This window comes from Mytilinidion resinicola, assembly GCF_010093595.1.
Source record: "Mytilinidion resinicola strain CBS 304.34 unplaced genomic scaffold BDZ99scaffold_3, whole genome shotgun sequence".
Classification (NCBI taxonomy): domain Eukaryota; kingdom Fungi; phylum Ascomycota; class Dothideomycetes; order Mytilinidiales; family Mytilinidiaceae; genus Mytilinidion; species Mytilinidion resinicola.
Window position 1 is genome coordinate 913,594 of NW_022985439.1, and position 24,408 is coordinate 938,001.

At 50.6% G+C, this 24,408-nt stretch overlaps 12 protein-coding genes across 12 annotated transcripts; 4 read left to right on the top strand and 8 right to left on the bottom strand.

The window, feature by feature from the left end:
• The first annotated feature begins 180 nt into the window (after positions 1-180).
• BDZ99DRAFT_458786 (uncharacterized protein) lies at positions 181-1,282 on the top strand. The gene is made up of 4 exons (XM_033718997.1): positions 181-512; positions 566-691; positions 752-873; positions 941-1,282. Exons 1-4 carry the CDS (start codon positions 272-274, stop codon positions 1,247-1,249), a joined length of 798 nt encoding a protein of 265 aa, XP_033581773.1. The 5' UTR covers positions 181-271; the 3' UTR covers positions 1,250-1,282.
• A 1,030-nt stretch (positions 1,283-2,312) lies between these two features.
• On the top strand, positions 2,313-3,088 carry BDZ99DRAFT_494708 (uncharacterized protein; the record flags this gene model as incomplete). Its single annotated transcript, XM_033723330.1, has 2 exons — positions 2,313-2,387; positions 2,444-3,088. The coding sequence occupies 2 exons, from the start codon at positions 2,313-2,315 to the stop codon at positions 2,867-2,869; spliced, it is 501 nt and encodes a 166-aa protein (XP_033581774.1). The 3' UTR covers positions 2,870-3,088.
• Positions 3,019-3,599, bottom strand: BDZ99DRAFT_185165 (uncharacterized protein). The gene has a single exon (XM_033713088.1). It carries the CDS (start codon positions 3,489-3,491, stop codon positions 3,168-3,170), a length of 324 nt encoding a protein of 107 aa, XP_033581775.1. The 5' UTR covers positions 3,492-3,599; the 3' UTR covers positions 3,019-3,167.
• BDZ99DRAFT_185166 (uncharacterized protein) lies at positions 3,600-4,616 on the top strand. Its single transcript, XM_033713089.1, has 2 exons — positions 3,600-3,628; positions 3,697-4,616. The coding sequence occupies exon 2, from the start codon at positions 3,775-3,777 to the stop codon at positions 4,447-4,449; it is 675 nt and encodes a 224-aa protein (XP_033581776.1). The 5' UTR covers positions 3,600-3,628; positions 3,697-3,774; the 3' UTR covers positions 4,450-4,616.
• A 45-nt stretch (positions 4,617-4,661) lies between these two features.
• On the bottom strand, positions 4,662-5,909 carry BDZ99DRAFT_185146 (uncharacterized protein). The gene is made up of 2 exons (XM_033713086.1): positions 5,157-5,909; positions 4,662-5,105 (listed from the first exon to the last, which is right to left on the bottom strand). The coding sequence occupies exons 1-2, from the start codon at positions 5,823-5,825 to the stop codon at positions 4,875-4,877; spliced, it is 900 nt and encodes a 299-aa protein (XP_033581777.1). The 5' UTR covers positions 5,826-5,909; the 3' UTR covers positions 4,662-4,874.
• A 1,636-nt stretch (positions 5,910-7,545) lies between these two features.
• On the bottom strand, positions 7,546-9,348 carry BDZ99DRAFT_185174 (uncharacterized protein). The gene has a single exon (XM_033713090.1). The coding sequence runs from the start codon at positions 9,266-9,268 to the stop codon at positions 7,676-7,678; it is 1,593 nt and encodes a 530-aa protein (XP_033581778.1). The 5' UTR covers positions 9,269-9,348; the 3' UTR covers positions 7,546-7,675.
• Positions 9,349-10,308: 960 nt separating this feature from the next.
• BDZ99DRAFT_548987 (uncharacterized protein) lies at positions 10,309-11,298 on the bottom strand (the record flags this gene model as incomplete). Its single annotated transcript, XM_033726942.1, has 2 exons — positions 10,309-10,968; positions 11,280-11,298. The coding sequence occupies 2 exons, from the start codon at positions 11,296-11,298 to the stop codon at positions 10,496-10,498; spliced, it is 492 nt and encodes a 163-aa protein (XP_033581779.1). The 3' UTR covers positions 10,309-10,495.
• A 1,973-nt stretch (positions 11,299-13,271) lies between these two features.
• Positions 13,272-14,045, top strand: BDZ99DRAFT_352758 (uncharacterized protein; the record flags this gene model as incomplete). The annotated part of the gene is made up of 1 exon (XM_033714541.1): positions 13,272-14,045. A coding segment is annotated over one exon (774 nt), but the record flags the coding sequence as incomplete, so codon positions are not given.
• Positions 14,046-15,141: 1,096 nt separating this feature from the next.
• BDZ99DRAFT_494712 (uncharacterized protein) lies at positions 15,142-16,959 on the bottom strand. The gene is made up of 2 exons (XM_033723331.1): positions 16,555-16,959; positions 15,142-16,446 (listed from the first exon to the last, which is right to left on the bottom strand). The coding sequence occupies exons 1-2, from the start codon at positions 16,820-16,822 to the stop codon at positions 15,392-15,394; spliced, it is 1,323 nt and encodes a 440-aa protein (XP_033581781.1). The 5' UTR covers positions 16,823-16,959; the 3' UTR covers positions 15,142-15,391.
• A 440-nt stretch (positions 16,960-17,399) lies between these two features.
• Positions 17,400-20,130, bottom strand: BDZ99DRAFT_408215 (uncharacterized protein). The gene is made up of 3 exons (XM_033716502.1): positions 20,003-20,130; positions 19,142-19,931; positions 17,400-19,089 (listed from the first exon to the last, which is right to left on the bottom strand). The coding sequence occupies exons 1-3, from the start codon at positions 20,030-20,032 to the stop codon at positions 17,660-17,662; spliced, it is 2,250 nt and encodes a 749-aa protein (XP_033581782.1). The 5' UTR covers positions 20,033-20,130; the 3' UTR covers positions 17,400-17,659.
• A 292-nt stretch (positions 20,131-20,422) lies between these two features.
• On the bottom strand, positions 20,423-22,502 carry BDZ99DRAFT_458790 (Prenylcysteine oxidase). The gene is made up of 3 exons (XM_033718999.1): positions 22,250-22,502; positions 21,579-22,143; positions 20,423-21,514 (listed from the first exon to the last, which is right to left on the bottom strand). Exons 1-3 carry the CDS (start codon positions 22,380-22,382, stop codon positions 20,524-20,526), a joined length of 1,689 nt encoding a protein of 562 aa, XP_033581783.1. The 5' UTR covers positions 22,383-22,502; the 3' UTR covers positions 20,423-20,523.
• Positions 22,503-22,803: 301 nt separating this feature from the next.
• On the bottom strand, positions 22,804-24,396 carry BDZ99DRAFT_515591 (vacuolar protein sorting-associated protein-like protein VPS4; the record flags this gene model as incomplete). Its single annotated transcript, XM_033724985.1, has 6 exons — positions 22,804-23,025; positions 23,081-23,531; positions 23,581-23,916; positions 23,982-24,150; positions 24,202-24,228; positions 24,288-24,396. 6 exons carry the CDS (start codon positions 24,394-24,396, stop codon positions 22,804-22,806), a joined length of 1,314 nt encoding a protein of 437 aa, XP_033581784.1.
• Positions 24,397-24,408: the final 12 nt, after the last annotated feature.

The following is a 24,408-nucleotide window of genomic DNA, read 5'->3' on the forward strand; positions in this document are numbered from 1 at the left end:
CGATCGTCGCCGGCTCCGCGGATCAAAGCAGATCCGAAGCCATTGCTCATATGAGGTTGCAGTTGGGTCCTATAATCTATTATTGCCTCAGACCGGGTTAGTCGTTGCAAGACTTGTGGAGACATGAAATGCGCCTCGCCTGACTTGTTCCGACTTAGTCCAACCTCACCAAAAGTGACCCCTACAACATTGCCGTCGTTGTGTCCGTTGTGATACCTTTCCTTCATATCTCCAGAGATCTTTCGACGCTTGATGAATGTCAAGGCACGCCATGTTTACTCAAGATCAGCGTCTATCCACTGATCTTTCTCTCCATGACAAGCAACTAGAAAGTGAACCTTTCATCGGTCACAAGTCTACCGAAATCGAAGACGCGCAGTCACCAGCAACGTCCAAAAAACGACTATGGGTTAGTCTTATTATAGTCGTACAATGGATCATCCTTGGAGTCTCTTTCTTTTTCAATGCCGTCCTGTGGTTCGGTCCAATTGATCGAGCTTCTGTAGTGTATTGTAGGTGTCCGGCGGCCAGCGGAGTTTGGCCGTAATGCTGATACAAGACGTAGCACCTGTTCATGATGCGATTCGATTTCATGATGTCGTTTACGCATCTGGATTCCGCTCTCAAGTCACTAAGTTCCAAGGCCCACCTACTGTAGAGGTTGAACAAGCATGGGAAGAGCTGTATCCATGTATGTTACGGAGCAATGCTTGTGCGAGTCTAGAGAGCGCAGAATACTCACTACATGTAGCTACGATGACTCGAGTATCTGCAGCAGAAGCGGCAAAACTTGCAAATAAGACGGTTCGTATACCCGATGACCCGGAAAACTATCTGGTCTCAATAGACGTTTTCCATCAGATGCATTGTCTGGTATGTATTCACTTGATTACCTTGCCTTCGTTGATATATTGCATCCGGCTAATTCGCTCTGAGCTAGAATATAATCCGCAAAAAGGTGTGGGGAGTTGTTCCTGACACATACGTGGAGGAGAAAATGCTAGAGCTCGAACATGTCGACCATTGTGTGGACAGCATCCGGCAAAGCCTAATGTGTTCGGGAGATGTAACCCCCTTGCCATGGAAATGGGGAAAGAATGAGACTGATGGGACTGACCTGCTGCATCCTGAGGCACACGTTGTCCATACCTGTCTCGACTGGAACTTGCTTATTCATTGGGCTGAGGACCGAAAGATCGTTAACTTGACGCGCGACAAGAAGCCGGTAGAAGAAGAATCAAAAAAATAAATCTTTAAATAGTCAATACAGTGCCTTGCCATAGATATCCGTACACTTTCCTGTCACTTTCTGTGGGGCTTCAACGCACTAATAGAAACTGGGGGCAGCAAATACACTTCCAATTTGTATACACCCTGTTGACACTGTCTGAGTTAGCCTCACAAGATTATTAGTTGTCCAAAATACCGAACCTCTCTCTCATTTAGAATGCTGAAAATACTATGAGGCTCTTCACGCAGCGGTAATCGGGTGTAGGGATTCCAATGATGAGGCATTGTACAACATGAGAGCTGCACTCTCCAGGCCCCCGGCACGTGCTCCACAAGCTTTGTATAAGCAAAGCTTGGCTTACACCAGTAGGGACTGTGGAATCGGGGAATACACGTTTCGGAAGTCGGTTCGTCCCGGCACCCGTGCATGAGAACAAAGCCCCCATTCAATACGAAGAACTATGATGCAATGGTCCCTATAGAATGTCAGCTCAATCCGTTTTGTGGGGATTATTTCAGTCCGCAATATGTAATATGGATGGCGTCCTCCGAGCGATTCCGAAGTATTACGAGGGATCGACATGGATATTAATCAATTCGATTCCTAAACGAGCGTGAGTCTTCTAGCAAGGATCGGCAAGTTGCCGACATATCAACCCCCGAGCAGCGAGATGAAAATCTTTCCCCTTTAGCGTTGGTTCTGAGAAAGCTTGAGGATCGTAATGCTTGCTAAACATATCCTGAGTGAATTGTTGCTTCGCAAGTCTGTAAGACAACCGGGAAGCCTGAGCGGGTCCAAGTCGATGGATACGAAACGGTGTTGCCGGATGTACGATTTGGCCGACACCTACATAGTCTTGTCAGCACGTCAAGTGGGGCACGCATTGGGATACCATTAACAGCTCTGTCTTCGTAAGTGTGATGTGACGCGCGGGGTATCTGTATCCAGATCCGGACCCTGCTCAGAGGCTGCCCATAGCTGTAGTGGTATAAAGACCTAAAGACCGACAGCACTGAAACTCCTGGTCATCATCGCAGACAGTCTTCCGAAGCTCTTCTCCTCCTCAAAGAATCTTGACAAAATGAGGTGCAGCATACTCGCCATCTCGCTCCTGGTTGCCTCAGTCGTAGCTATTCCTCTACAGCTTAGTGAAAGGGTACGTGTTCCTCAGACAGTATCTATTAAACATCATGGGAAACTGAAATTATGCAGAATGCACTCTCAGAGCGTAGCCCCGAGGAGGCCTCCGAAGATCTTGCTTTCTGGCAGTCCGGCGATTGGAAACGCGAGGCCGACAAGAAGGCCAAACGAAACGCAGAAGAAGCTTCTGAAGACCTCGCGTTTTGGCAATCTGGAAGCTGGAAACGTGCCGCAGAAGAAAGCGCAAAACGAAATGCGGAGGAGGCCTCCGAAGATCTGGCGTTCTGGCAATCCGGGGACTGGAAACGTGATGCGGATAAGAAGGTGAAGCGAAGCGCTGAAGAGGCCAAGGAGGATCTTTCTTTCTGGGCATCCGGGGATTGGAAGCGTGATGCTAAAGAGAAGGCAAAGCGGCATGCAAAGGAGGCTTCGGAAGATCTTGCTTTTTGGCAATCCGGAGATTGGAAGAAGCGGAAAGAGATGAAGCAAGCAGTGTAGACAGCTGCTTAAGTGACACCCGACTGTCGCAAGGGAGGATCAAATTCAACATTTGATCGCAAGTGGGATTGCTACAGCGGTGATGGTCGCACAGGCGTGGGAGGAAAAAAGCTGGCAGTAAAGTATGTCATCGTTGCAGCGGCTTTTAATGGGTGAACAGAGAATGTACGCTGAAGCCCAGTGATGTAACGCAATCAGTGAATAGGAGGATCAAATTACAATGCCAAGCTCGTCAGCCTGCAATTGCGAATCCATGATTGAAGAAAAATAGCATATCACTGCAGAAGATGTGAAAAGTTCAACTTGTAAGACTATAGCCAAAGAAGTAAACCCACCTCCCATCTATGTAAGAGAATGTGGACTTGTGTGTTGCTAGCAAAGGGAAGGCGTGAGTCATCTGCCATAGGAGTGTCTTGTTGGCGTTGAAAGTATTTCGATTATTGGAAAAACAGTCCTCTGAAGATGTGTCGACAAGGAGAAATGGAACCTGTATGGAACCAGGTGTAATAGTAGGAACGGTGACGGGGATGAGTTGTCTGGCGGGAAATCGAGAAGCCGAAACTAGTTCTAGAGAGGCTAGCCGCGAAATTGGTACTTCAGCTCGTCTTTCGAGGTCCTTCATTGCAATTATTTCCTTAAAATGCCATGTGAAGCTATTCTCAACGTTTAGTACATCTAAGGCAGTGTGTTGCTACTCTTAGGCAGTCCGAATCCACGAGATATAGCACTCAGGACACCTAAGATAACGTCCTCGTGACTGTAAGAAGCTTCTCCCGGGTCCAAATTGCCGCCTTGAACAGCATCCTAACCTACAGCGAACTCTTTAGTATAGAAGATCTGTATCGTTGCATTTGTACCTGTCATCTTCGGTTCGTAAAAGTCAGCATTGGGCCATCATAGTCTAGATGGAGCCTGCTCCCCCCCACGACGAGGGCAGTGCCCGGCCAGGACGGACTTTATGTGATTACTGTCAAGGATTCGAGAAGCTCGTCCAGAAAGAGATATCTTCGACCGCGAAACCTAGAACATTCTACACATCCATGAACCACCAGCCAAGCCTATATGCTCTTCAAGCCTCCGCAGACGGTGGTTGCGACATGTGCAAATCCTTAAACACACAGATGTTAGCTGCAGCTGAACATAAAGAGCCAATGAAGCCATCTACATCGCCCATCTTTATGCGGATTTGGAATCAGGATATTTGGTGGGAAGGTGAAACCAGTCTTATCTCCATCTACGACAGAGAACACGGGAGTACAGTCAGTGTTACATTAGAACCGTTTTTTGACGTTTGCTCTGGGCACGGCGGTCGCGAGCCAGAACAGGTCAGCCAGTCGTCTGTAGCACAGTGCTTTGCAAAGAAGAACTTTCCAGGCCGTTCCGTAGACGCAAATCCTTCATCAACGCGAACGATCAGCTTCATCAAACGATGCCTATCAGAATGTCTTGAAAATCACGATGCATGTCGATCTGCAATACAAGCGCAACTCCCACAACGTGTTATTGATGTCGGTAATCAGTCTGGTTCTTCTGGCATACGGCTACTGGTGGATGCGCAGGCCAAATCGGACTACCTATAGGCCACATATCCTACAATACAATCCATAAGAGTTCTCCTCAATTCACTCCAAATTGCCAGCTGACATGTCTTGGAACGGACTTGTCAGTGCGCTGCTATAGAAATCTCGCCACGCTGAAACATCAGCTGTAGAAGAGCACAACTGAAAGCTCAGCTTGATAGACACCAGCTGAAGTACCCTGGCGGCTACTATAGGGATTATCCTGGCGGCCACCCAGGGGTGGCCCCCGTCCTTCTCCTGCTATATATACAGCTAGCTAGACACCCAAAAGAATCAGAGCCAATATACCTGACAGGACTGTTTATTTCTTGAAATGAAAACCTGGATGCTGCCTCTAAGACGACTCAATTACCGAAGATCGCAACGCCATATGCAATGCTAGACCTCCTTGTCGCTTCATTCTTTCAAAAAACGAACGCCTCTCCTCACTGTAAACCGCCCTGTGGAGGCGACCCATCCGTAGTATGATAAATCTGGACTTGCCCCGGGCAATTCGCCAACTTAATCGACGCGTGCCCGCCAACCACATTCTTGTCACCTTTCGCACATTTTTCCAAGATGGCTGTCGAGTAGTCGTTGACATCCTTCAACGACATTCCACAATCATCTCCCCAGTCTTCTGTGTAGAAGATTGCCAATGCACAAGACTGTACGTACTAAAGACATTTGTTAGACTTCGCTAGGAGCTAGGATGATGTGACACTTACACCCGCCCACCAAGTCCCGTCTTTCTTCCCATGTAACACTCCCATACTCCCAGACATCTTCAACGTTCCGAATGCGTGATAGCAGTCAGTGATCTCTGGCGACCCATCTGACGTCTCGCACACAATATCATCGTTTGCCGGACCGTTGTAGGTTGGCGCACCGGTAGGCTCCGTAACATCTGGGACAGGGTCGCCCCGTGCAGCTTTGATTACGGGTTGATACCACTCCGGGTACGATTCCATGGGAATATAAACACCATTCTTCAAATCGGCGGGTGGGCTCTTTTGGTCCACATTATAATCGAAGGCATCAGGGACAGCTGCGTTTTTGCGCTCTGGCGGGAACCCGGGCTCACTCTTTTGCGCCTCCCAGTTTTGCCCCAAGTCTTTGTTAGGATCCCACGCCGAGGGGTACTTTGGATACTGCTTCCAACGCTTTTGCATAAACTTTGACGCTGCGTAGAACGCGAAGTTGTCGCTGTTCGTGGCCGCGAGAAAATTCTTGTTCTTGTCAAATGGGACTTTGGCTAGCAGCTTTGCGAATCCGGGGCCATAGACTGTCTCTGGTTTATTTCCGAGGATATAAAAGTGATCATCGCAGCCCTTGGCATCCGTTACTCCACGACACACTTTTGCAGTGCCCCAACCGATATGAGTGAGCTCGTGCATAAAGCATGTGGCCCGCGACTCCAGATTTAAGCAATTCTGTTGCAAATCCGCGTTGTTGTCGATCGTTTTGATAGCATCGTCCAGTGGCTTCAGTTCGTTGAAGAACTTGTCGCAGAAGACGAGCAAAGGATAACCGTATTTGTGGTCTGGGTCGTAATATGCATACACTCCCCCTCCCGCACATGGTTTATCTTTGTATTCATCGAGACAGCTAACGAAAACACCGCGATTGTTCCACCAGTCGTCGAAACCCCAGCCTGGATAGGCTTGAGCGACATTGTACATGGTATCTAGAAGTACGTTAGCTTGAACCGTAATAAGCTATCAAACGTACCAAATATTCTAGCCTGCTCAGGGGCATTTTCGCTCTCTGGACCAAAGAATTCTATGGCGGCTTGTTTCGAGAAGTCAACTTGCTGATTTTTACGTGACGGATACACATCCGGAGACAATTCGTCATGTATTGAGTCGAGGCCTGCGTCAGCCAGCCTGATAATGTCTTTCATAGTCTGCTTCAGAATCGACCCTTGATTGCTGTCGCAACCGGCATAGCCGACAAAGCTAGTCAAGACGTCAACCGGGTCATCTCGCCGATTGAAGACTGGGGCACCCCCTCCGGGGTAAGCCAACGCTGGAAGGATGAGAAGGAAAAGAGTGAGAATCATGATGGAAGATGGATGATGGATGAAGAACTGCAAACACTGTAGGATGAGAAGATATCAACGAGCTACGTTGCTTTTATACACCGCTGTATGTACCTTATACGTGGCATTTACCTTGCGTAGCATTTACCTTATACGTAGCATATACCATTACTTCCATGTAGCCACCAATGTATAAGCCCCCAGGATTCGATTGCGGCAGAGACAACTGGGGGTCGAAGGAGTCCAAGTGGAGTCGAACTATGGTGGCCAAAACTTCTTCGACAAGGAATCCCCGAGTTTGACTCTTTGAAAAGTCTGCGCCGTGATGCCAAGGTACTAAAGAAAGTGATAGACTGTGAATTTGGATACCATACTCATGATCAGAGACACCGGATGACCGTATAATAGCGTTTGCACCTGGCCCATGTCAGTTGGATAGCGCCAAGACCCCTGTGCCGCTCGACGCCTCTGTCACTGGAAGTGGCTGTGAAGGCTCGGTATAAGACTTTGTGTCTGAAATGGTGTCCATTGAAGGGTCATAGCCACTTCCTGTACGACCCCGCAAGGCTTCTTTGCTCGCCGCACTACTCCCGCATACGTTGCTCGTACGTTCACGCTTCTTGGCATGCACTCCTCTTCACTCCTTCAACTGCGACGGAACCAGATCTACTATTAATACAGCCACCAGCAGGGCGTTAGACTATGCATCTTAAGAGGTAGCTGGGCAGTGATGTGGGCTACCAGGCACAAATCCACAGGACCAAGATTGAAACAGCCCGGGACCCCCAGAAGGATCGTGCTGGAAGGTTTCTGGGGTCTAAAGTATGTGCGAATTAGTACTGTACAGATATCCTGCCCTCATCTCTAAAAAAATGAGCACCTCACTAACAATGCCGATGCGCCTTTGGCATAGCCTAAAGATCACGTTAAGTGTAGGAGACTTCATTACACCATTGAAAGCCTGGATAGAACATCGATTTCTTAAACTGAAGGTATAGTCCTAGGCTGCCTGGACCTTTTCCAAAGCAAAGTCCTCCATTAAAAAGCAAGATCTGGAAAAGTGGATGTTTCTTCAAGTTACCATGAGTGAGAGTAAATACTGAGAGTTGAGAACTTGAGCCCCATATCTGCGTTCCCTTGCCGAGGAACATATTTTCGGTTCGCAGAAACTGAAGTGTGGACGTGATACATTCGTACAATCAGAAATCATAAATGACCTGCAAAGCCCATTGGGGGGCGAAGCTTCCGGTAGACCATATGGGCAACTCGACGTCCCATTCGGCAACTCATTTCCATAGAACTCAGCAATTCATCTGATAATCCCGTATAGAATACGCCATTTGCGAGCTCGACGTTGTCCAGTTGAGGGCCCCTGGTATGCTTGGGAGAAGCTAGGGGCCAGACTTGACGATCAATCCATTTGACTCCTGATGATTGCAATGAGCTGTCCGGAGAGTTTCCGAGCATCTGCAAAATCATCGAGTCTGGAATAGGCCCTGATGATATGATTTTGTAGATATTTATCTGCTCTATCATGTCGCCGGAAAAACCATCGGAGGTGTCATAATGCTCTACTGTGAAAATGTCGGTTTCGTTGGAGATTCGTGACCCTGAGGTTGTGAAGATCAAGTCCGGTATCTCGTTTGCGATAGTGAGGTTGAAAAAGCTCGGTGCAAGCCGAATTTCCTGTCGAGTGCTGAAATGTGTGACATGTCTCTCAACGAAGTCGGGAAGAGATTTGGGTAGGAGTGGTGCCGGGAAATCAAATTCTATGCCGGCTCCTTGCAAGTGTGTTGCAATGACTACGGCGTCGTATTCATCGTTTTCTTTCGTCCCTAAGGTTGCAAGCGGATCGGTGACTGACACTACCATAGTATATTTTCCGTTGCTCGATCTGCTGATCATAGAGACATGCGTATTCAGCAGTGTTCGTGCTTCTGACAGCCGAATAAGTCGGGACACAAGCTCCAAGTTCCCTCTCGGCTCGCTTTCAAGTCGATACGTTGCTGTGGGATTCATTGCTATGAGAGCGGACACTGCATTGAGATCGCTCAGGTTGTGCGCAAATAAAGCTCGGACAGTAGGTTGAATTATGTTGTGTATGATCTCCGGCGGTATCCCGTTCCCCATCAAATATTCGTCGGCAGGTCGTCTGCTCTCTTCCTCCAGGCCAAGTCGCCGAATGGCATCGGGGAGATTTGGATTCGGATCTTGATTGTTGCTGTACAGACTGTGAAAGAGCGGAAGCTTGTCACGAATGAACTTCTGTAGCTTCCGCGCTGAGAGTCCGTACTTAAGTATATCTCGAGCGTACTCTAACTGAGTCCGTGACTTGAGATCTCGATCTCGACGTAGGACGAAAGTTTGGCCATCCCAAACACCGGCTGTAGGCTGCTGATATGACGGCACTCCTTCGACGACTTCTCGTCGCATTCCTGCGTCATCGATCGCAGTCTGCAAGCACCAGTCGTCGGCGGAGAATGTGCTTGCACCAGTGTCGACAAAGCCCCCGTATGTGTAGGCTAGATTGTCGACGAGAGTCGAGTTTACGCGGCCGCCGACCCGAGCAGCTACCTCGTAGATGGTAAGGTCCATAGGTTGGAGGTAGCCATAATCGGCATACAGTGAGTAGGCCAACGACGCTGCAGCGATACCTCCCCCGACAATCGCTATTCTTTTGCGCCCGTCCTGCCGGGTTTGATCTTCGGTGCTGTGCAGGTCTATGGGACTCTGAGCCACGTCCCTGGCTATGACCGTCGCGGCGAAAAGACTGAAAGAAAATGCGAGAGGAAGTTTCATGATGACGGAGTAGAACAAAAGAGCTATAGAGCAATCTTGGTGGAGCTGAAGGGGTGAGTCTGTCCAAGTTCTGGACACCTACTGTGCCGCCTCTTGTCTGTGCCGCCTGCGCCTCCCGATTGTTCCACTAGAATATGAACCCAGCCCCGGTCTCAGATCCATCAAGCCGGTTCAATTAAACTAGGTGGGGCTGGTTGGTAGTGAATGCTCAACTTGAAACGAGAAGGAAGGGGCACGAGGGCACGAAGGGATGGCCGGATAAGCGCCAAGACTGAAGCCTGTGAATTCTTTGCCCGACCCTCTGTGTTCACGTGACCCGGCGCCGCCGCTATGGCTGTGTCCCAACTCAGCTTCCCGAATTCACACATAAGATCTACTTTTATGTGCCCGTTAAATAAGGCTATTATAATATATAAACTTATAAGATAATTAACCTTCCTATAATAAGGGAAGGTTATTATTAAGGTAGCTTTCTAGATCCTTTTTATCTTAATAAAGTCTCTTCTATTTCCTCACTCCTCACACCGAGTGCAATGCAGATGCAGTGTGTATGTGTGTATGCGTGTATTTGGCTGGCACGGCCGCCTGTATACGTAGGAGCCTCAGCCTCGCATCTAGCTAGCCAACGGCTAATAGCTAGAGCAGCTTGGGGGTCCTACTGCGTACGCAGAGCTGCCGCTGACGCTCTCCTAAGGAGGCAATCTAACTAAAAGAACAGGGGATGGCGGGTGGGTAAAACAAATCAACGCAGGCCTCCCTTGAGGGCTCGAAGAAGCGGACCGCCGTAGAAACGACGTAGGCCTCACAAAGGCCTAACCAGTGCGCAAAGCAAAGGTGTGGAGAGAGGAAGCAGGAGGGCCGTAGCGTGGAGTTTTATTGAAAACTCTACTAGCGGCCACGTGATGCGCTAGAAATAGACCTATCCAACTTGTCACGGGGTGAGGCTGCGCAGCCTCGTGCACGATGAGGCTGCACAGCTTCACGCCCATAATTCATACAAGCGAGCCTGGACCTCCAGACTCGCTATAGCCCGTACGAAAGGCGGCCCGTGAGCTGCCCCTGGAGCAGGAGTATCCCCTTTCCCGTTGACTATGGTCCTACGTTATCGATAAGGATCCAGCCAATAGGAAGCTCTCGTTTGACCTGATTCTTGGCACCGTGATGGGAGCTGCACAGGACCTGAGGTTATTCAAATCCGTGATTTCTATGCATATATTGATATTGTAGCTAGTCCTTGGTGTTGAGCCTTGCCAGATGTTCACCCCAACATGTTCCTCTCGTGCAGAACGGAATTCTACAGACTGTACAGCCCCACGAGGTTCGTGGAGGCCTTGTGCGACGCTTCCAGCCGTCGGAGTCCTCCCGTTTCTTCATTGTAGAGTTCGCAGATAGATTTGCTAGTGGCTTACGAGCTGCCCGGTGTGGTGTTGTAGTTGGGCGCTTGGCCTCTATGCAAGCGCTGCAGAAGACCTGTTTCCGCCACACACGCTTGTGCTGATGCTCCTCCACCGGCCTCCATACAATATCCTTTGTGCTCTTCCTCCTCTGTGTCTTATTTGGCTCGCGAGGATGAACGGAGGACTCGAAGAGGGCATCTTGGAGGTCGCGACGGTACTGCTTATGGCTCTGCTCGCGCAAGCCTCTGTCGCCGGGCGGGGGCTTGTACGTAGAGAGGAGGAAGGTGTTGTTAACAGCTGTATCTAACAGGAAATAGAACAGTGGTTTCCAGGTCTTCCTATAGACTTAAATTATATTATAATTACTGCGGTACTGGTCTACGTGGTTAACAGCGCTTATCCAGTGGTTATACTTATTAATTAGGTCGGGAATAGGCAGCTAAGCTCTAGGCCTGTCGCTAAATATCCTAATAGTTTATGTGTAGCCTGTAGTAGTTATAGCAGGTTGCTTATAGTGCTTCTTAACGCTGGATTAACCTAGCAATATATAATATTAGCGGCTCTGCAGTATAGTATTAAGGCTCTGCAACCTTAATTAAAGCCGCTATACTTACTATTATAAACTGTAAACATAAATAGAACTACTATAGCGTCTTTCTATATAAACTGCATTACCTGGCAACTTTTAGAAAGGGCTCCGTAGAGCTTCCCCTATATAATCTGGCTAGAATAATTTAATTTAAGGTCTATTAGTAAGGATGGAGGTGAAACAATGCATTAAACGAGGTAAGTAATATGTTGGATAAGCATCTATCTAGGCTACGTACGCCGTATATATACTCCTGTGTGTGGAGGCTTACGTAGCCGTACCGTAGAACTGTAAGGGCTAAATATAGGAACCGTATTCTATATTAAGGTAGCCGACGCTAGCCGTACTATACTCCGTAGGCTAGCTGGCTCCGTTAATTAGTAATACTAAGAAGGGCTCTACAGGCACCTTCTTTTTGCGCGCTGTCCGTCCTTATATACAACCTTATATATTCTCCTTAACAGCCTCCTTAATATCTATAGCCTTATCGCCTAGCTTCTTACGCTGTATTTGTGTTATTCGCACAGTGCCAGCTACCCTAATTCCTAGGCCTTAGAGCCTCTTAAAGAGCTTCACCGAGCTAAAGAAATTATCCAGCTAAACCACGTGCTTGTAAGGGGGGTAGAGGACCTTATTAGTAACCGGATTGCGCTGTATAAGAAGGTTAAGTACAACAGCTTAGGTCTTTATAAAGCCCTTATTAAGGAAGAACTTATCTAGGTCTACTAGGCCTTTTTTATTGCCCTTAGCATGCTATAGCCAATCTAGAATATAGCTATAGTTAGCTAGAACCCAGATTTTAAAGCCCTTAGGCGTTAGCTTTAATAATATATTAATAATCTCGGGGGCCTTGCCTGTAAAGCGCTGAATAGTCTTATTAACAGCTAGGTAAGGCCCGGGGTTCTAGTGCATGCGGCAGCGTACGCGTAGGTGCTCTAAGAGCTTATCTACGCGGTCGAATATTGTATAGAAGCTATTCTTAGGCATAGAGAAGCATTAAATATAGCGATCTAGCTGCTTAAAACGGTCCTTTAATATATAGTCCGATACCTTGTAATCTGCTCCACAGGCCCGGGGGCCCTAGTAGTCCTCTACTGCAGATTCCACCGTAATTCCCATGTGAATAACCACGCCAAAATATGCATACAGCTCCTCTCTGTATGTAGGCTGCCACTTCCTAGGCCTCCCCTTTGGCATACGCTCGTCCGGTGTCGGGTGAGCCTCTGTATGCTGGTTTGTCCACTCCACCATCTTATCAACCATTTTGTCGGTAAAGAATAGCCTGAAAAGGCGTAGGGGGCCGTGCCTGTCAAGACTGGGAGGCAGATAGGCTTCTCCGGGGTCCCAATAGTTGACTATTGGAAGGGGAGTGAACGTAGGTAAGGGCCATGGCTCTGGGGGTGGATTTTTCGAATTTTTGGTGCGTAGATCACTCTTCTTAACAAAGTCGATGTTGTTGGATATTCTGGGCATTTTGTGGCATTGATTTGGTGCAAATAGCTAGCTAATTCGTTTGTTTACATGTTCTGTTGATGCCTCGCGAACATCTGGGCACGGTGTTGGTGCACGGTGCAGCTTGGCGTTGCACCCCAACGGTGTAAGGGATACATCCAGCCCTTCGTACGGAACCCCCCCTTCGCTTCTTAGCTTATTCTTCTTGTTCGGTAGCCATAGGCCTCAGGCCGCATCAATTCAAGGCTTTACGTTACACCCCTTTCAAAATATCTAAGATTTTAAGGGGCCCTCTTTAGGCTCTACTACCTACCTCTATAATAGTAGTATGACCATAGGCATCCCCACAACCCCCGCCCCCACAGCCTCAGCCAAACTAATGGGGAGCAGCGTAGAGGCACGCTAAAGCAATAGTAGTGCTATAGTACTTTATATATATGGATGCTGTAGGGAAAGAAGTTGCGAGTGGGTATGTTTGTCGCTAATGCGCTTAGTCATGATATCTATGGATAAAAGGGGACTAGCGGTAAAGTCTGCCATCAGGTCAGACTGGTGGCTCCAGTCGTGGAGCGATGCGCTTTGCATTGTTCAGAACGATATACAAGACTGGGCTGAGCAGTCTGCGGCAATGTCCACCATCTACAGCGGAGCGCTACTTTCAATCTCTGCGTGTTCTGCTATCTCCAATGAGTCTGGGTTCCTCCAGCTACGGGAGCAGCACTTAATTCTTGAGCTACAAGTTCCCTGTCCAGACCATGGCAAAGATTGCACACTTCAGTTTCGGAGACAGTCAAACGTGGACATAATTCAAAAACACGACGGAAAAAAGTGGCCGCTGGACCGACGCGGCTGGACTTTGCAAGAAATGCTTCTTCCTCGCCGGCAGATTCGAATTGACGTAGAACAAATCACGTGGGTTTGTCGCTCTATTGTCTCTTTGGAAAGCTATGATCGCGAGGCGCCTTTCATTGGCGTCGCAAGAGGAGCAAACGATATTTTCAAGGCCCTTTCGTTTCAAAGTCGAGCGAACGGGACGACTACCCCTTCAAACCCGACTACAGAAGCAGGGGAGAGGGACCGTGCCCTTCGTCGTTGGGCCGTGATCGTAGCAGAGTTCTCAGGGCGAGATCTGACATATGCAGCAGATAAGCTACCAGCTCTATCTGGACTTGCTTCGTCTTTCAACAATATTCTTGGAGACCAGTATCTGGCCGGCCTATGGCAGAGCGACCTTCACAGGTCATTGCTATGGTTCAGGGATACCTTTCATACAGGAAAGTTGAGTAGACCATCCGAATACCGAGCACCATCCTTCACCTGGGCTTCAGTTGATGGCTACACTACTCTACTATGGTCATCCGCCCAGGAAGACGTAGGATTCCCTCGGCGCCTAGTCATCGAAGCCGTGTCTACCCAATTGAGCACAGCCGACCCTTACGGGAGAGTCAACGGCGGTGAGCTCAGAGTGAAAGGCTTCGCGAAACAGGTTCAACACAAGAAAATATTCATGAAGGAAATCCCGATATTGAATTCTCACAGCCGGTCTTTTCATTGCAATCCAGACGTCTTCCTGGATTTCCCTGAGGAGGTAGTGGTCGGTGAAACCTATACCTTACTCCAAATCATGAGTCCAACAGGGGTACATACATCTCCCAAAAATACTCCATGGGTCTCAGGCATCATTCTCAAGCCTGTCACCGATGGAGCGACGTACCAGAGAATTGGAGTCTGGTGGCAGCCAGTATCAGAAACAAGTGGCTCGCAGTGGATCCTACAGGACATCACCATCGTCTGATTTGATCCTGACATCTCATATTTCTGACCCACGCTTGTGATACAGGCGATAGTGTAGGCCAATATCCAACCCACCAAACTCCAACCTGGGAACATTCAACCAACCAGCATCCCCCCTCCAACCCCATTGTCATGTTATACACTGGCGATCTACAAAAGCTCTAGACCACCGCGACGCCGCCGACGACAATCATGCTTAAGGCCGCAATCTCGCTCGGGACTCCACACTGGCCGCCGACCTCGTCGACGACTCCAGTAGCTACATCACCGTGATCGTCGACCATGTGTACCCAGGATGACTCCCCTTCTTACGCACGTGACCTGCTACCACTTCAAGAAACTCTTGGCAGCCGCGACAGGGCTGAGTATAGGAGGGAGCAAATGGCTTCGCGGTACCGAGACTTGAACCTGATTTATGTTGACTGACAAGAGCCGGGAACCACACTACTAGCGAGGGGATACCAAAAAGGCTGTCGAACGAGGGGCAAAATAGAACGTATTGGCTAGAGACTGTGAATCGGACCTGTTTCCTTGCGGTTTTGGAAGCTGGTGGTGATGCCTGAGGTGCTTCCGTTTCAAAGCGCTTGACGAAGAAAACAGTGTCGCGATGGCATTTAATTTGCACTTCATGGAGGATTGGAAGGATGAATGGGAACTTAAAGACCTAAATGAGCTACGAAATACTTGCACAGATCCTTCAGCACACTTCCCCTGTCCTCTCTCAGTCTCCTAAAAAGCAGTCCCGAACCCCAACTAAACTCCGCGCTCATGAAGAAGGGTATCCCGCAAAACTCCAAACGCAACAAGGAAACGCAAAGATAACGAGCACAAATATCATAACCAAAATCGTGAACACGTAACCCATAAACTCGTAAATCGGATCAACTCAAATCACTCCTCCCCACCCCCCCTCCTCAAAAACCCAAACAACCTCCGCCTTGGCCTCTCCCGCTCCTTCTCCTCCCGCGGCTCCACCGGCCACCCCCTCGCCAACGCCTCCTCATTCAGCCGCCCACTGACCTCGTAATCAAACGGCACCGTCCAGTTCCGCATCGGGATCTCGCCCAGCTTGGTGCTGTCAGACGCGAACGAGTACGCCGAGGGCGTTGCCTTATCCAGCCGGCGCGGGATCGCTAACAAGGGCTTGGCGGTGGTGTCTGGGGAGAGGTGTTTTGGTTTCGGTGGAGGGGTAGGAGCACTAACTGGGAAGGTGGTAGCTTTCACTGGTTTCTCGGCGGGCGGCTGGGGCGTTTGAGCAGGCGCGTGAGGCCAGGTTTGAGGTCGTTCGGGGGCCGCAGAGGACATTTTGCGGCGGGAGTTTGCAGGCGGCTTGGCGGAGGGGTGGTCTCGAGGGCTTGGGGGCGCGGCGTACGCGAATGGATCGGCTTTTCTGTAGTCTGGCGATGCGAGGGGCGAGGTTAGGGGTGTGTTTACTGCTGTGGATGCAGTGGAAGGTGATTTTGTCGACGGGATTGCAGAGGATGTGCTTGATGTTGATCCCGTCCTCCGATTCCGCGGCCGTACTATAGCGAGTTGAGTCTGTGAGGAGCTCTTGACCGGCACGCGCGTGATGGTGGGCGTGTTGGAGCGGGAGCGGCTTGTGGTCGTAGACCCAGATTTACCCCCGCCTTGTTTGTGGCCCTTCCTGCTCTTCTCGCTGCTACTCCTCGTAGCCACAGCACCGCAATTCGCGTGCTTCAAGCTCCCGCATCGCGGACAGCTTGGTTTCGGCTGATACAGCGCCACATTCGACTGCGACAGCCGCTGGTACAGCAAATTGAGCGTATCAATCGCCTCCGCCCTCGACGCATCCGACAAATTCGTCAGCGACTTATAGTCCAGATCCAGAGTCTCCTTGCGGTCATGATTCAGAAACGAGGCTATGATGCCCACGAGGCCGGTGTTGAGCTTGAGGAGGGTTTCGGCGAGGGAGGCGTGAGCAATTGCTATTCCAAACATCCACATTAGCTACCTTCCCGATTCCAATACTCTCATGACATTGCACACCGAGATCGAAATTGAGGTTGAGGTTATAGAGAAAAGCATCAACTAACCATCCCCCTTCGCAAACCTCTCCCCCACAACCCCATAATTCCGCTCATACTGCGTCTGAATATCCGCTGGCCCCTTCCTCAGCGAATTACTGAGCCGCAACTCCGCTCCCGCGCGCGCATCTGGCCGCACGCCCCCAGCACCAGCACCGGCTTTCCGACTCTTCTTCCTGCGCCGCTTCTCCCGCAGCCGGCGGAACACGGCAAACCCATCGGTAAACGCATGCACGATCGAGTTGACGCAGTTCGAGACGTCCTGGTGATGCGCCATCTTCAAAAGCCACAACGCAAGCAAAAAACAACGATATGACAATATTTACGAAGGAAGAGAGAGACAAAGCGAGAGAGATCTACACGTCCTCCAGCAGGCGGGCCCCGGCGGGCATACATAGCCCTCCAGCCTCGAAGCGGCCGCGGTGCCTGTCCTGCATTGCCCTCGTTGGAGTCACCCAGCGCGCCTGTAGCCGCCGCGGTTTTGGGCGGTCGTGGCCGCTGAGTGGCCGCCCGCGTCGCTGGGGATGGCGGGCCCGGCGCACCACTGGGACGCCAGGACACGCTAGAAACAGGGCCTGGGTGGCCCTGTTATGGGCCCGGCTGCAGCTCGGAGTCACGGGGATTTTTGTACGTGGACGTATCGGAGGCGCGACGGGTTTTCCTTATCGTGGGGTTGAGTGTGGGCAAGTGTGTTAGTGGTGAGAGCGTAGAAGGGCTCGTGCATTGCATTGCAGCTTGTTTCATCGCTGTAGGTGCTGAGGGTGAGGTTGTGGCCTCCTCGGGGGAGAGGAGCGCAGGAGGAGTGAAGCTTGCAGCTTCGACGATCTCTCAATGGCGCGAGAGGACTTCAAGACGCTAGATTTATTCCGGCTTGCTGGCTTCCTCGGATAGACGTCCTGGAGCTCCTCCCACGAGTCAAGTTGCTCGGTGACTCACGTTGTGTGAATCGTTGAAACGAGACGGTGAAGGAAAATAGACACCGTGCGTGCGGTGTCCTAAAATTGCTATTCTACAGCCCTGAGGATCCTGAAAGAAACCACCTGCGGTAAACCCCAACGCCTCGCTATGCCAAAGTGCCCGAATACAAATAACCCAAATGAAACCCAATTCTTCATCAGTCATTTCGATCCTCCGAGTCCTCCACTGTAGCCTGACGAGGAGCAGTTTGAGCAGCGCTGCTCGACGAGCCCTCGGCTTGACCACTAGCAGCAGATGTATTGCCAAAGCTCCAACCCGACGGCACAAACCCGGAATGCGTGCCCTGAGCCGGCCCGTCCGCATTAGCTGTAGTACTAGGAGACGTGTTCTGGGTTGTTCCAGTAACACCAGGACTAGTTGCCCGGGATCCCTGGTTATTTTGCTGACCGTTGTTCTGATGAGCTTCAGGATAAAGTGCACGTCGAATGTGGTCCGAGGGTGCCCTCTGCGGCGCCGGAGATGCCAGCGTGCTCGGTGCCTCAGTGGGAGTTGGCACCGGCACCATCCGTCGCAAAGTATATCCTGGTGGAAGTGTGAGTCCTCCTGGGAGATCCGCATGACCGGGTCCCATTGCTGCTTGTCCTTCCACAGGGAGATACGCCCGTTGAGCTCCTGCTGGACCCCAATTTGCGTTCAAGGGCTGGACATTGGGGAGTTGGACGTTCGCCGGCCCACCAGTCGCCTGCTGAAGCGTGTGAAGCTGCGCGAGTAGGGCTTGCAATTGCTCAAGCTGGCCATGCTGGGCATGAAGCTGCCGAATAGAATTGATGATGTTCTCCTGGATACGCAGAATGTCTGTTTGAACGTCGCCGTTGTTTACACCAAGCATGCCATTTATCGGTTGGCCTTGGTGTACGAGGTTGTTCAACTGCGCGTTGTGTTGCTGTGTTGGCGCTCGGTTCTGAGCATTGTTGGCTGCTGCGGGAACAGCCATATTCCCAATCACTAATCTGAATGGCCCGAGATTCCATGTTCGCACATTGTTCGCTCGAATGACTTGTGCCCCTGGTTGTCCGTTCTGTCCGTTTTGCGGTTGGTTGGCCGGTCGGCCTCCTATCCTGTTGAAGAAATTTTGTAAGTCGTTCGGCGGATTCTGCTGCGCTTGGTTCCCTTGAGCTCCTGCATTACCTTGATTCGCTTGTGGAGCACGCGGCGTATTCGCTTCAGCAAGGACCGGCCGCCTACAAGTTGGACAAACTTGTTGTCTTTCGAGCCAACTGCGTAGGCAGCCGAAGTGGAGGATGTGCCCACAGGGTAACTTCTTAGGTCGCTGTCTTTCATCCATCCGTCGCCCTGGACGAGCTCCTTCTGCGCCAGGCTCAACCCATGGTCGCATCTCCTCACGGCAGACGATGCAAGTGTTCTCATTGGCAAGCTGCTCGACCGTCGCATCTGGATAACGAGCGTTCATATCTTTTGTTGCGTTCCGGTATTGCATGAAGTCGTGGATCCTTTTGATGAATGATCGAATAGTGAAGAAGAGGTCGCGCATGATATGAATGGGTATTCCGTGGAATGCTATGAGAATCGTAAAGAAGCCACAGTACACCACTGACTTGATGAAATCTGTTCAACCGTAAGCCACGTGCACCGGGTCGACAAGGCAGACCACACTCACCAGTAGTTAGATCAAGGTAGAAAACCCAACGACCCTTTTCTTCCCATCCAGGAACATCCTCGTCGTCATCGTCATCATCCTCTTCAACAACAGCCTGAACATTGGCGTCGGTGCCCGTTTGTCCATCTGCACCGGCTTGTACCTGTCGTTGCGCCTCTGCTGTCGCCAATCTCTGAGCCTCGTCCCTGGCCTTAGTCTGGCGGTGGATGACCAACATTTCGACGAGTGATAGGACATATCGGAGGAGTGTAGAGACCGAGACAATGGCGAGGAGCGCATATTCGAAAGCAAACATAACCATCATTCCGGGACGCGCTTCTCGCAGTATAGTATCAATGCAATACTGCATCATAAAGACGTCAAACACCACCGACAACAACAAGGACACTGAGAGCCGGGAGTGGAAGAGGCGGGGGTTAGCGGGCGGTTGTTGCTCCAAGAATTCCACGCGACCTTCCCCAATCCATTGCCAGACCTTGCCGCCGAGGAGGCATAGGAACATGACAAAGAATGAGAACCCTATATCATCTCGGAATATAGTCATTGCCAGCAGTGTCTCGCTAACTGCGAACCAGGCTTTGTCATAGAGTTGTTCGGTTTCGATGGGGCGGAGAGGGCCATAGAGGAGCCTTTGGAGGCCATACCCAAAGCTGAGACAGCATATGAGGGCGAGATTGACCAGGAGCATGAGCGAGCCATTGCTTTGTGATATGTAGACGGCGGCGGAGTAGAAGTTGGGGCGCTCGTAGTACGCGCGGAAGAGGACAGCATTTGCTAGGAGTGTGGAGACCTAGATATTGATATTGTTAGCGTCAACTGAATGAGAGAGCTATTCAGCTATTGAGGGGAGCTGCCGCTTACTCCGACGTATATCGTGTATCGCGACATCATGGTGCAGGCGGGAATTAGGACCGTCAAGCAAAAGAGAGGCAGATAAGCTCCATCAGAAAGCCAGGCACGGCCTCACTGCGCACAGAAGTGGTCGGATGATGGTGTTTGGTGAAGTGGCGTAGGCGGAGGTGTTGAAGCCACGACAGCTCTTCCAAGGTCGCGTCGGCTGTGCCCGGGGTGGGTTGTTTTACATCACCACTAAGACGACACGTAACCAGTAAAGAATCGGCCAGAGTACTTCTAAATTAGGGAGAGGACCTTTAATACACCATGTTCACCCTCAGCAATTCTCTCTTAAACTATTTCACTTTCGCTAGCAGACAATAGCCGCCAGACGCTCTCACTGACGCACCCGCATGTGACAGTTTATGTGACGTTCAATCTTCATAACTCCGTGCTTTAATCATTAATGCTAAGAACACCCAAGTGTTAAGGAACTATGTACCGTGCCGCGAAAACCATCTGCATCCTGCCCGCAGGTGTAAACCAATTCACAAGTCTTGCCCCTCCTCAACCGCCTTCTCCTTCTCCCTCTCCTTACTCGCCTCTAGAATAGCCTGAATCTTAGCCGGTCCGCCCTTGGGTTTCGGCATTGGCTTTCCTTCTACTTTCTTCTCTCCATTGGCCTCGGCCTTCGCCCATGCATCCACAATCAGCCCAGCAACGTTCTTCCCCATCAGAGCACTCGTCTCCATCGTGCTGATGAATGACTCTATCCCACTCGTATACCACAGCCCCTCATCGAGCTTAATCTCCTCAAAAGTGACGCGCGGGTACTCATATGGATAGCTGTCCCACTCCTTTCTGTATATCCAGCTTACAAAGCCTTGGCCCAGCTCCTCGACTTCCTGGTCAGGTGGGGCAGTGCCGAGGATATGCGACAAAAAGGTTGAGTTGATGCGAGCGGGGCTGAAGATCTTGTAGATGTATTCTGGAGCACCGGTGGTGGGGTTCCAAGATTCGGCAACATTGCTGATGCTAAAGAAGCCGGGTTTGCCAACACCGTTGGGATCGGTGCCAACAGATTCGTCAGGTGGGAGAGTAGTGAGGATAAAAGTGGGAACAATGGCACTTGGTGCCAGGTTGAAGGCCTTAGGACTGAGGGTGAGTGGAGATGCGAAGAGGGTCACGTGGAGGCGAACATAAGGGATGGTGTCCGGAGTGTGTTCTGGCTCGGGAGAGAACTTGATGCTAGAGAATTGATAGGGGGTGGCGAGGACGATGTCGTCAAACGTTTCTCCGGCGTTTGAGGCTTCCTCATTTGAGACAGATGCGGACTTCAGGATGTAGGTGCCGTCGGCTTGCTTCGAGATGGTTTGGACGGTAGTGTTCAATCGTACGTCCGCTTTCGAGGCTTGGACCATGTTATCGAAGATCTGCCAGTTACCGCCCTCCACAGCCATAGCGCCATCGGTGGCCATACAGACCATGGTCTCCAAGCCGTGTATGAGAGGAAGGTTCTGAGCATAGTTGACTCGAGTGCTTTACGGTATCAGCTATCAATCTGTCACACACATGACTTCCCGAGGCCCATACGCAGACATACCTTGCCTGAATAACCTCGTCCGCAAACTTCACCCCAATCCCATTCTCCTTCAGGTACTGTTCTCCCGTGCTAGCCGTGACAGGCGCCAACCCCACATCATACACCGCGTCCGTGAGCGACGCAAATGGGAACTGTGGTTCCTCGTACAACTTCAAAAACTTCCCCACCGTCGACTTCATAAGCCTGTTCGTCTTGATAGGCGCTAGCCCGTACCGCCACAATAGCTTCGCGATGTCCCACCACCCATTGTGCGCTGGTGTCTGCAACACAAATTCGTCTCCGTTCCAGATGCCCAACTCGGGGCTATCTGCTGTGCGCAACGAGTCCTTGTTATCGATGGACAGGTTGAAATTGTTGACAGCATCAACAAGAATGCTGTTCACAGATACGAATATAGAGGCGCCGAGCTCGATGGGGACGTTGGGGGCGTCCCAGGCGTAGACGGTGGTGGAACGGCCCCCCACATAGGGAGAGCGTTCGAAGACGGTGATGTCGACGTCGAGGTTGCGTTCGAGGGCGTTTTGTCGTAAATGGTATGCTGCAGATGCTCCGCCAGCTCCGGCACCTGTCTTGGAGTCAATTCAGAGCTCGACGGGTGACGCGGGGGTCTCGGAGGTGCTATGAGGCTCCCGAGCTAACAGGCTGGGTCCAAGGAACAGAATGGAGCTTACCGATGACCGCTACCTTCTTTGAGCCTGTACGAAGGCCCTCGAGTTTCTGTGAGGCTCCATCGTGGTTGTGAAGAGCATTAGAGAATGAGAGCCCGCAAGCCAACGTCAGCAGAGTGGTTCGAAGCAACGACATCTTCAATGACTTTGATAGATTGATATGTTTTAGGAGAGTATTAATAACTAGGTGAAGTCATTGCTCAACCTAAGGTGCAGTCTGCAGTATTGGACTATGGATTTTGCGCGATGAGGAAAGGCTGATTTGCGACTGCTGTTCATGAAACGGCCCTGCAGGTCCATGGGCTGATGTCGTGATACTTCGGCAACGCGGTCGATCAATGGACGCGAATATCATTGAGAGCTTCACGCGTGCCACAGCTTAGTCAATGAACGGTTGCCACCCATCGAAGATCGCGAAGAGAGTGTAGCATTCCAGCTATCGATTTTCGGAATACTGTATTGTCGCCAAGACGCCAATAGCCCGCTCAAATTCATACATATCATCGAAGCAATACACCAGAACCAAAAAGTAGTCTTTCCTCCTGTGTAAACAATGCCTAAGCACCTTCGCTACCGAACTCCTTAGTCCAGTCAGCATTCCTGTCTAGATCCTCCTTGCTCACAGTCGGCCTTGAAGCTTTGATAGCTTTGATGAAATCCTTCACTTTCAGCGCTGGCTCCAGTAATTCATCCGACTCTATCTCTGTCCAGGACTTCTCCACCGCTCCCCTGTCGCCTGGAGAACATGGCGTCCACTTTTCCACGCCTTCCACCGAGACCTAAGTCGTATTGTTAGCTAGATGAATTGCTGAGGTATCAAGAGAGCGTGTTTACCTTCTTGTAGTGCGTCGCTGTCTGGATGAGACGGACGGGTTGCATAAGCGCATCCTGAACTGCGATACTTATGTCGCTACCAGAGTATCCTTCGCTCAATTCGGCCAGCTTCGCGTAGTCGTGCTGAGCTAACTCGCAAGGGGTATTGCCCACCGCAAGCTCGAACATCTTCCTCCGAGCTGGGGAGTCTGGGAGACTGATATGTACACGTCTCTGGAAACGACGACGGATAGCGGCGTCAAGTTGCCACGGGATGTTCGTTGCGCCAAGAATCAAGACACCTTTTGAGTCCTTGCCCACGCCGTCCATTTGAACTAGTAGTTCCGTCTTGATACGTCTCGACGCTTCCGACTCGCCTTCTCCTCGGGGTCCACACAGAGCGTCGATTTCGTCGATGAAGATGATGGAAGGCTTATTCTCTCGTGCCATACCAAACAGCTGTTTTACCAGCCTACAACATGTTCAGCGAAGTAATTCATAGGGTAGAATATAATGCTTACCGTTCACTCTCTCCCATCCACTTCGAGACCAGATCGGAACTGCTGACACTGAAAAACGTGCTGTTCGCCTCCGTTGCCACAGCTTTTGCCAGATAACTCTTACCCGTACCAGGTGGTCCGTAGAGCAGTATACCTTTCCATGGTTGACGCTTGCCGGTGAAAAGATGCGGAAACTTGATGGGTAATATGACAGCCTCCTTCAGTGCCTCCTTTGCTGCGTCTAGACCTGCGACATCTTCCCACTTGATGTTTGGCTTTTCTGAGAGGACAGCACCTTGAAGTGCATTTCTAAGCTTCTTGGATTCGGGATCCTGCTCTTCGTCTTCGTCATCGCCCCTAAGAGTAACATATCAGCACCCCCCCGAGGATATAGTAGCTCTAACGATCCCAGTTAGACTCACTTTCCCTTCCCACTTCCAGCGGAGACCTTCCCATTCACGCCCACAGCACTCGGCTTCTTGCGATTCCCCTTGTCGTTGTCTTCTAGGTGTGTCTTCAACTTCTCTGCTCGTGCCATGTATTCGGCCACCTTCGCCCGTATCATCTCCTTCGACTTGGCGTTCTTCTCCCCTACGATATGCGATTAGGATAGTGCTAGTATCGAAAGTGAGGGCCACTAACATTTTAAGGCGAGCATAAAGAGCTCCACTGTAGATAGTTAGTTCCAAACTATCGCATAATTCTTCGTAATGTCCATATTGACTCACAGGACGAGTAATACATCTGGTATGCCTTCTCGTACTCCCCAGCAGTATCCGTCTCGATCGCCTTCTTCACCGACTCTATCGCCCGCCCCAGGAAGTCTGTATTGCTCATGTTGACTGCAAA

What these genes read in the sequence shown, in the direction of transcription:
- BDZ99DRAFT_185166 (XM_033713089.1), top strand. Translation starts at nt 3,775, where the DNA reads ATGGAGCCTGCTCCCCCCCACGACGAGGGCAGTGCCCGGCCAGGACGG.
- BDZ99DRAFT_494712 (XM_033723331.1), bottom strand. Translation starts at nt 16,822, where the DNA reads ATGGCGCATCACCAGGACGTCTCGAACTGCGTCAACTCGATCGTGCAT. An exon ending in GAGGTTTGCGAAGGGGGATG is followed by an intron (nt 16,447 to 16,554) that starts GTTAGTTGATGC and finishes TGTTTGGAATAG; the next exon opens with CAATTGCTCACGCCTCCCTC.
- BDZ99DRAFT_408215 (XM_033716502.1), bottom strand. Translation starts at nt 20,032, where the DNA reads ATGATGTCGCGATACACGATATACGTCGGA. An exon ending in GATACACGATATACGTCGGA is followed by an intron (nt 19,932 to 20,002) that starts GTAAGCGGCAGC and finishes ATCAATATCTAG; the next exon opens with GTCTCCACACTCCTAGCAAA. An exon ending in CTACCTTGATCTAACTACTG is followed by an intron (nt 19,090 to 19,141) that starts GTGAGTGTGGTC and finishes ACGGTTGAACAG; the next exon opens with ATTTCATCAAGTCAGTGGTG.
- BDZ99DRAFT_185146 (XM_033713086.1), bottom strand. Translation starts at nt 5,825, where the DNA reads ATGCACGAGCTCACTCATATCGGTTGGGGCACTGCAAAAGTGTGTCGT. An exon ending in ACGGGACTTGGTGGGCGGGT is followed by an intron (nt 5,106 to 5,156) that starts GTAAGTGTCACA and finishes AAATGTCTTTAG; the next exon opens with TACGTACAGTCTTGTGCATT.
- BDZ99DRAFT_458786 (XM_033718997.1), top strand. Translation starts at nt 272, where the DNA reads ATGTTTACTCAAGATCAGCGTCTATCCACTGATCTTTCTCTCCATGAC. An exon ending in TCGAGCTTCTGTAGTGTATT is followed by an intron (nt 513 to 565) that starts GTAGGTGTCCGG and finishes TACAAGACGTAG; the next exon opens with CACCTGTTCATGATGCGATT. An exon ending in ATGGGAAGAGCTGTATCCAT is followed by an intron (nt 692 to 751) that starts GTATGTTACGGA and finishes CACTACATGTAG; the next exon opens with CTACGATGACTCGAGTATCT.
- BDZ99DRAFT_185174 (XM_033713090.1), bottom strand. Translation starts at nt 9,268, where the DNA reads ATGAAACTTCCTCTCGCATTTTCTTTCAGTCTTTTCGCCGCGACGGTC.
- BDZ99DRAFT_458790 (XM_033718999.1), bottom strand. Translation starts at nt 22,382, where the DNA reads ATGTCGTTGCTTCGAACCACTCTGCTGACGTTGGCTTGCGGGCTCTCA. An exon ending in AAAGAAGGTAGCGGTCATCG is followed by an intron (nt 22,144 to 22,249) that starts GTAAGCTCCATT and finishes ACTCCAAGACAG; the next exon opens with GTGCCGGAGCTGGCGGAGCA. An exon ending in GACGAGGTTATTCAGGCAAG is followed by an intron (nt 21,515 to 21,578) that starts GTATGTCTGCGT and finishes GATACCGTAAAG; the next exon opens with CACTCGAGTCAACTATGCTC.
- BDZ99DRAFT_185165 (XM_033713088.1), bottom strand. Translation starts at nt 3,491, where the DNA reads ATGAAGGACCTCGAAAGACGAGCTGAAGTACCAATTTCGCGGCTAGCC.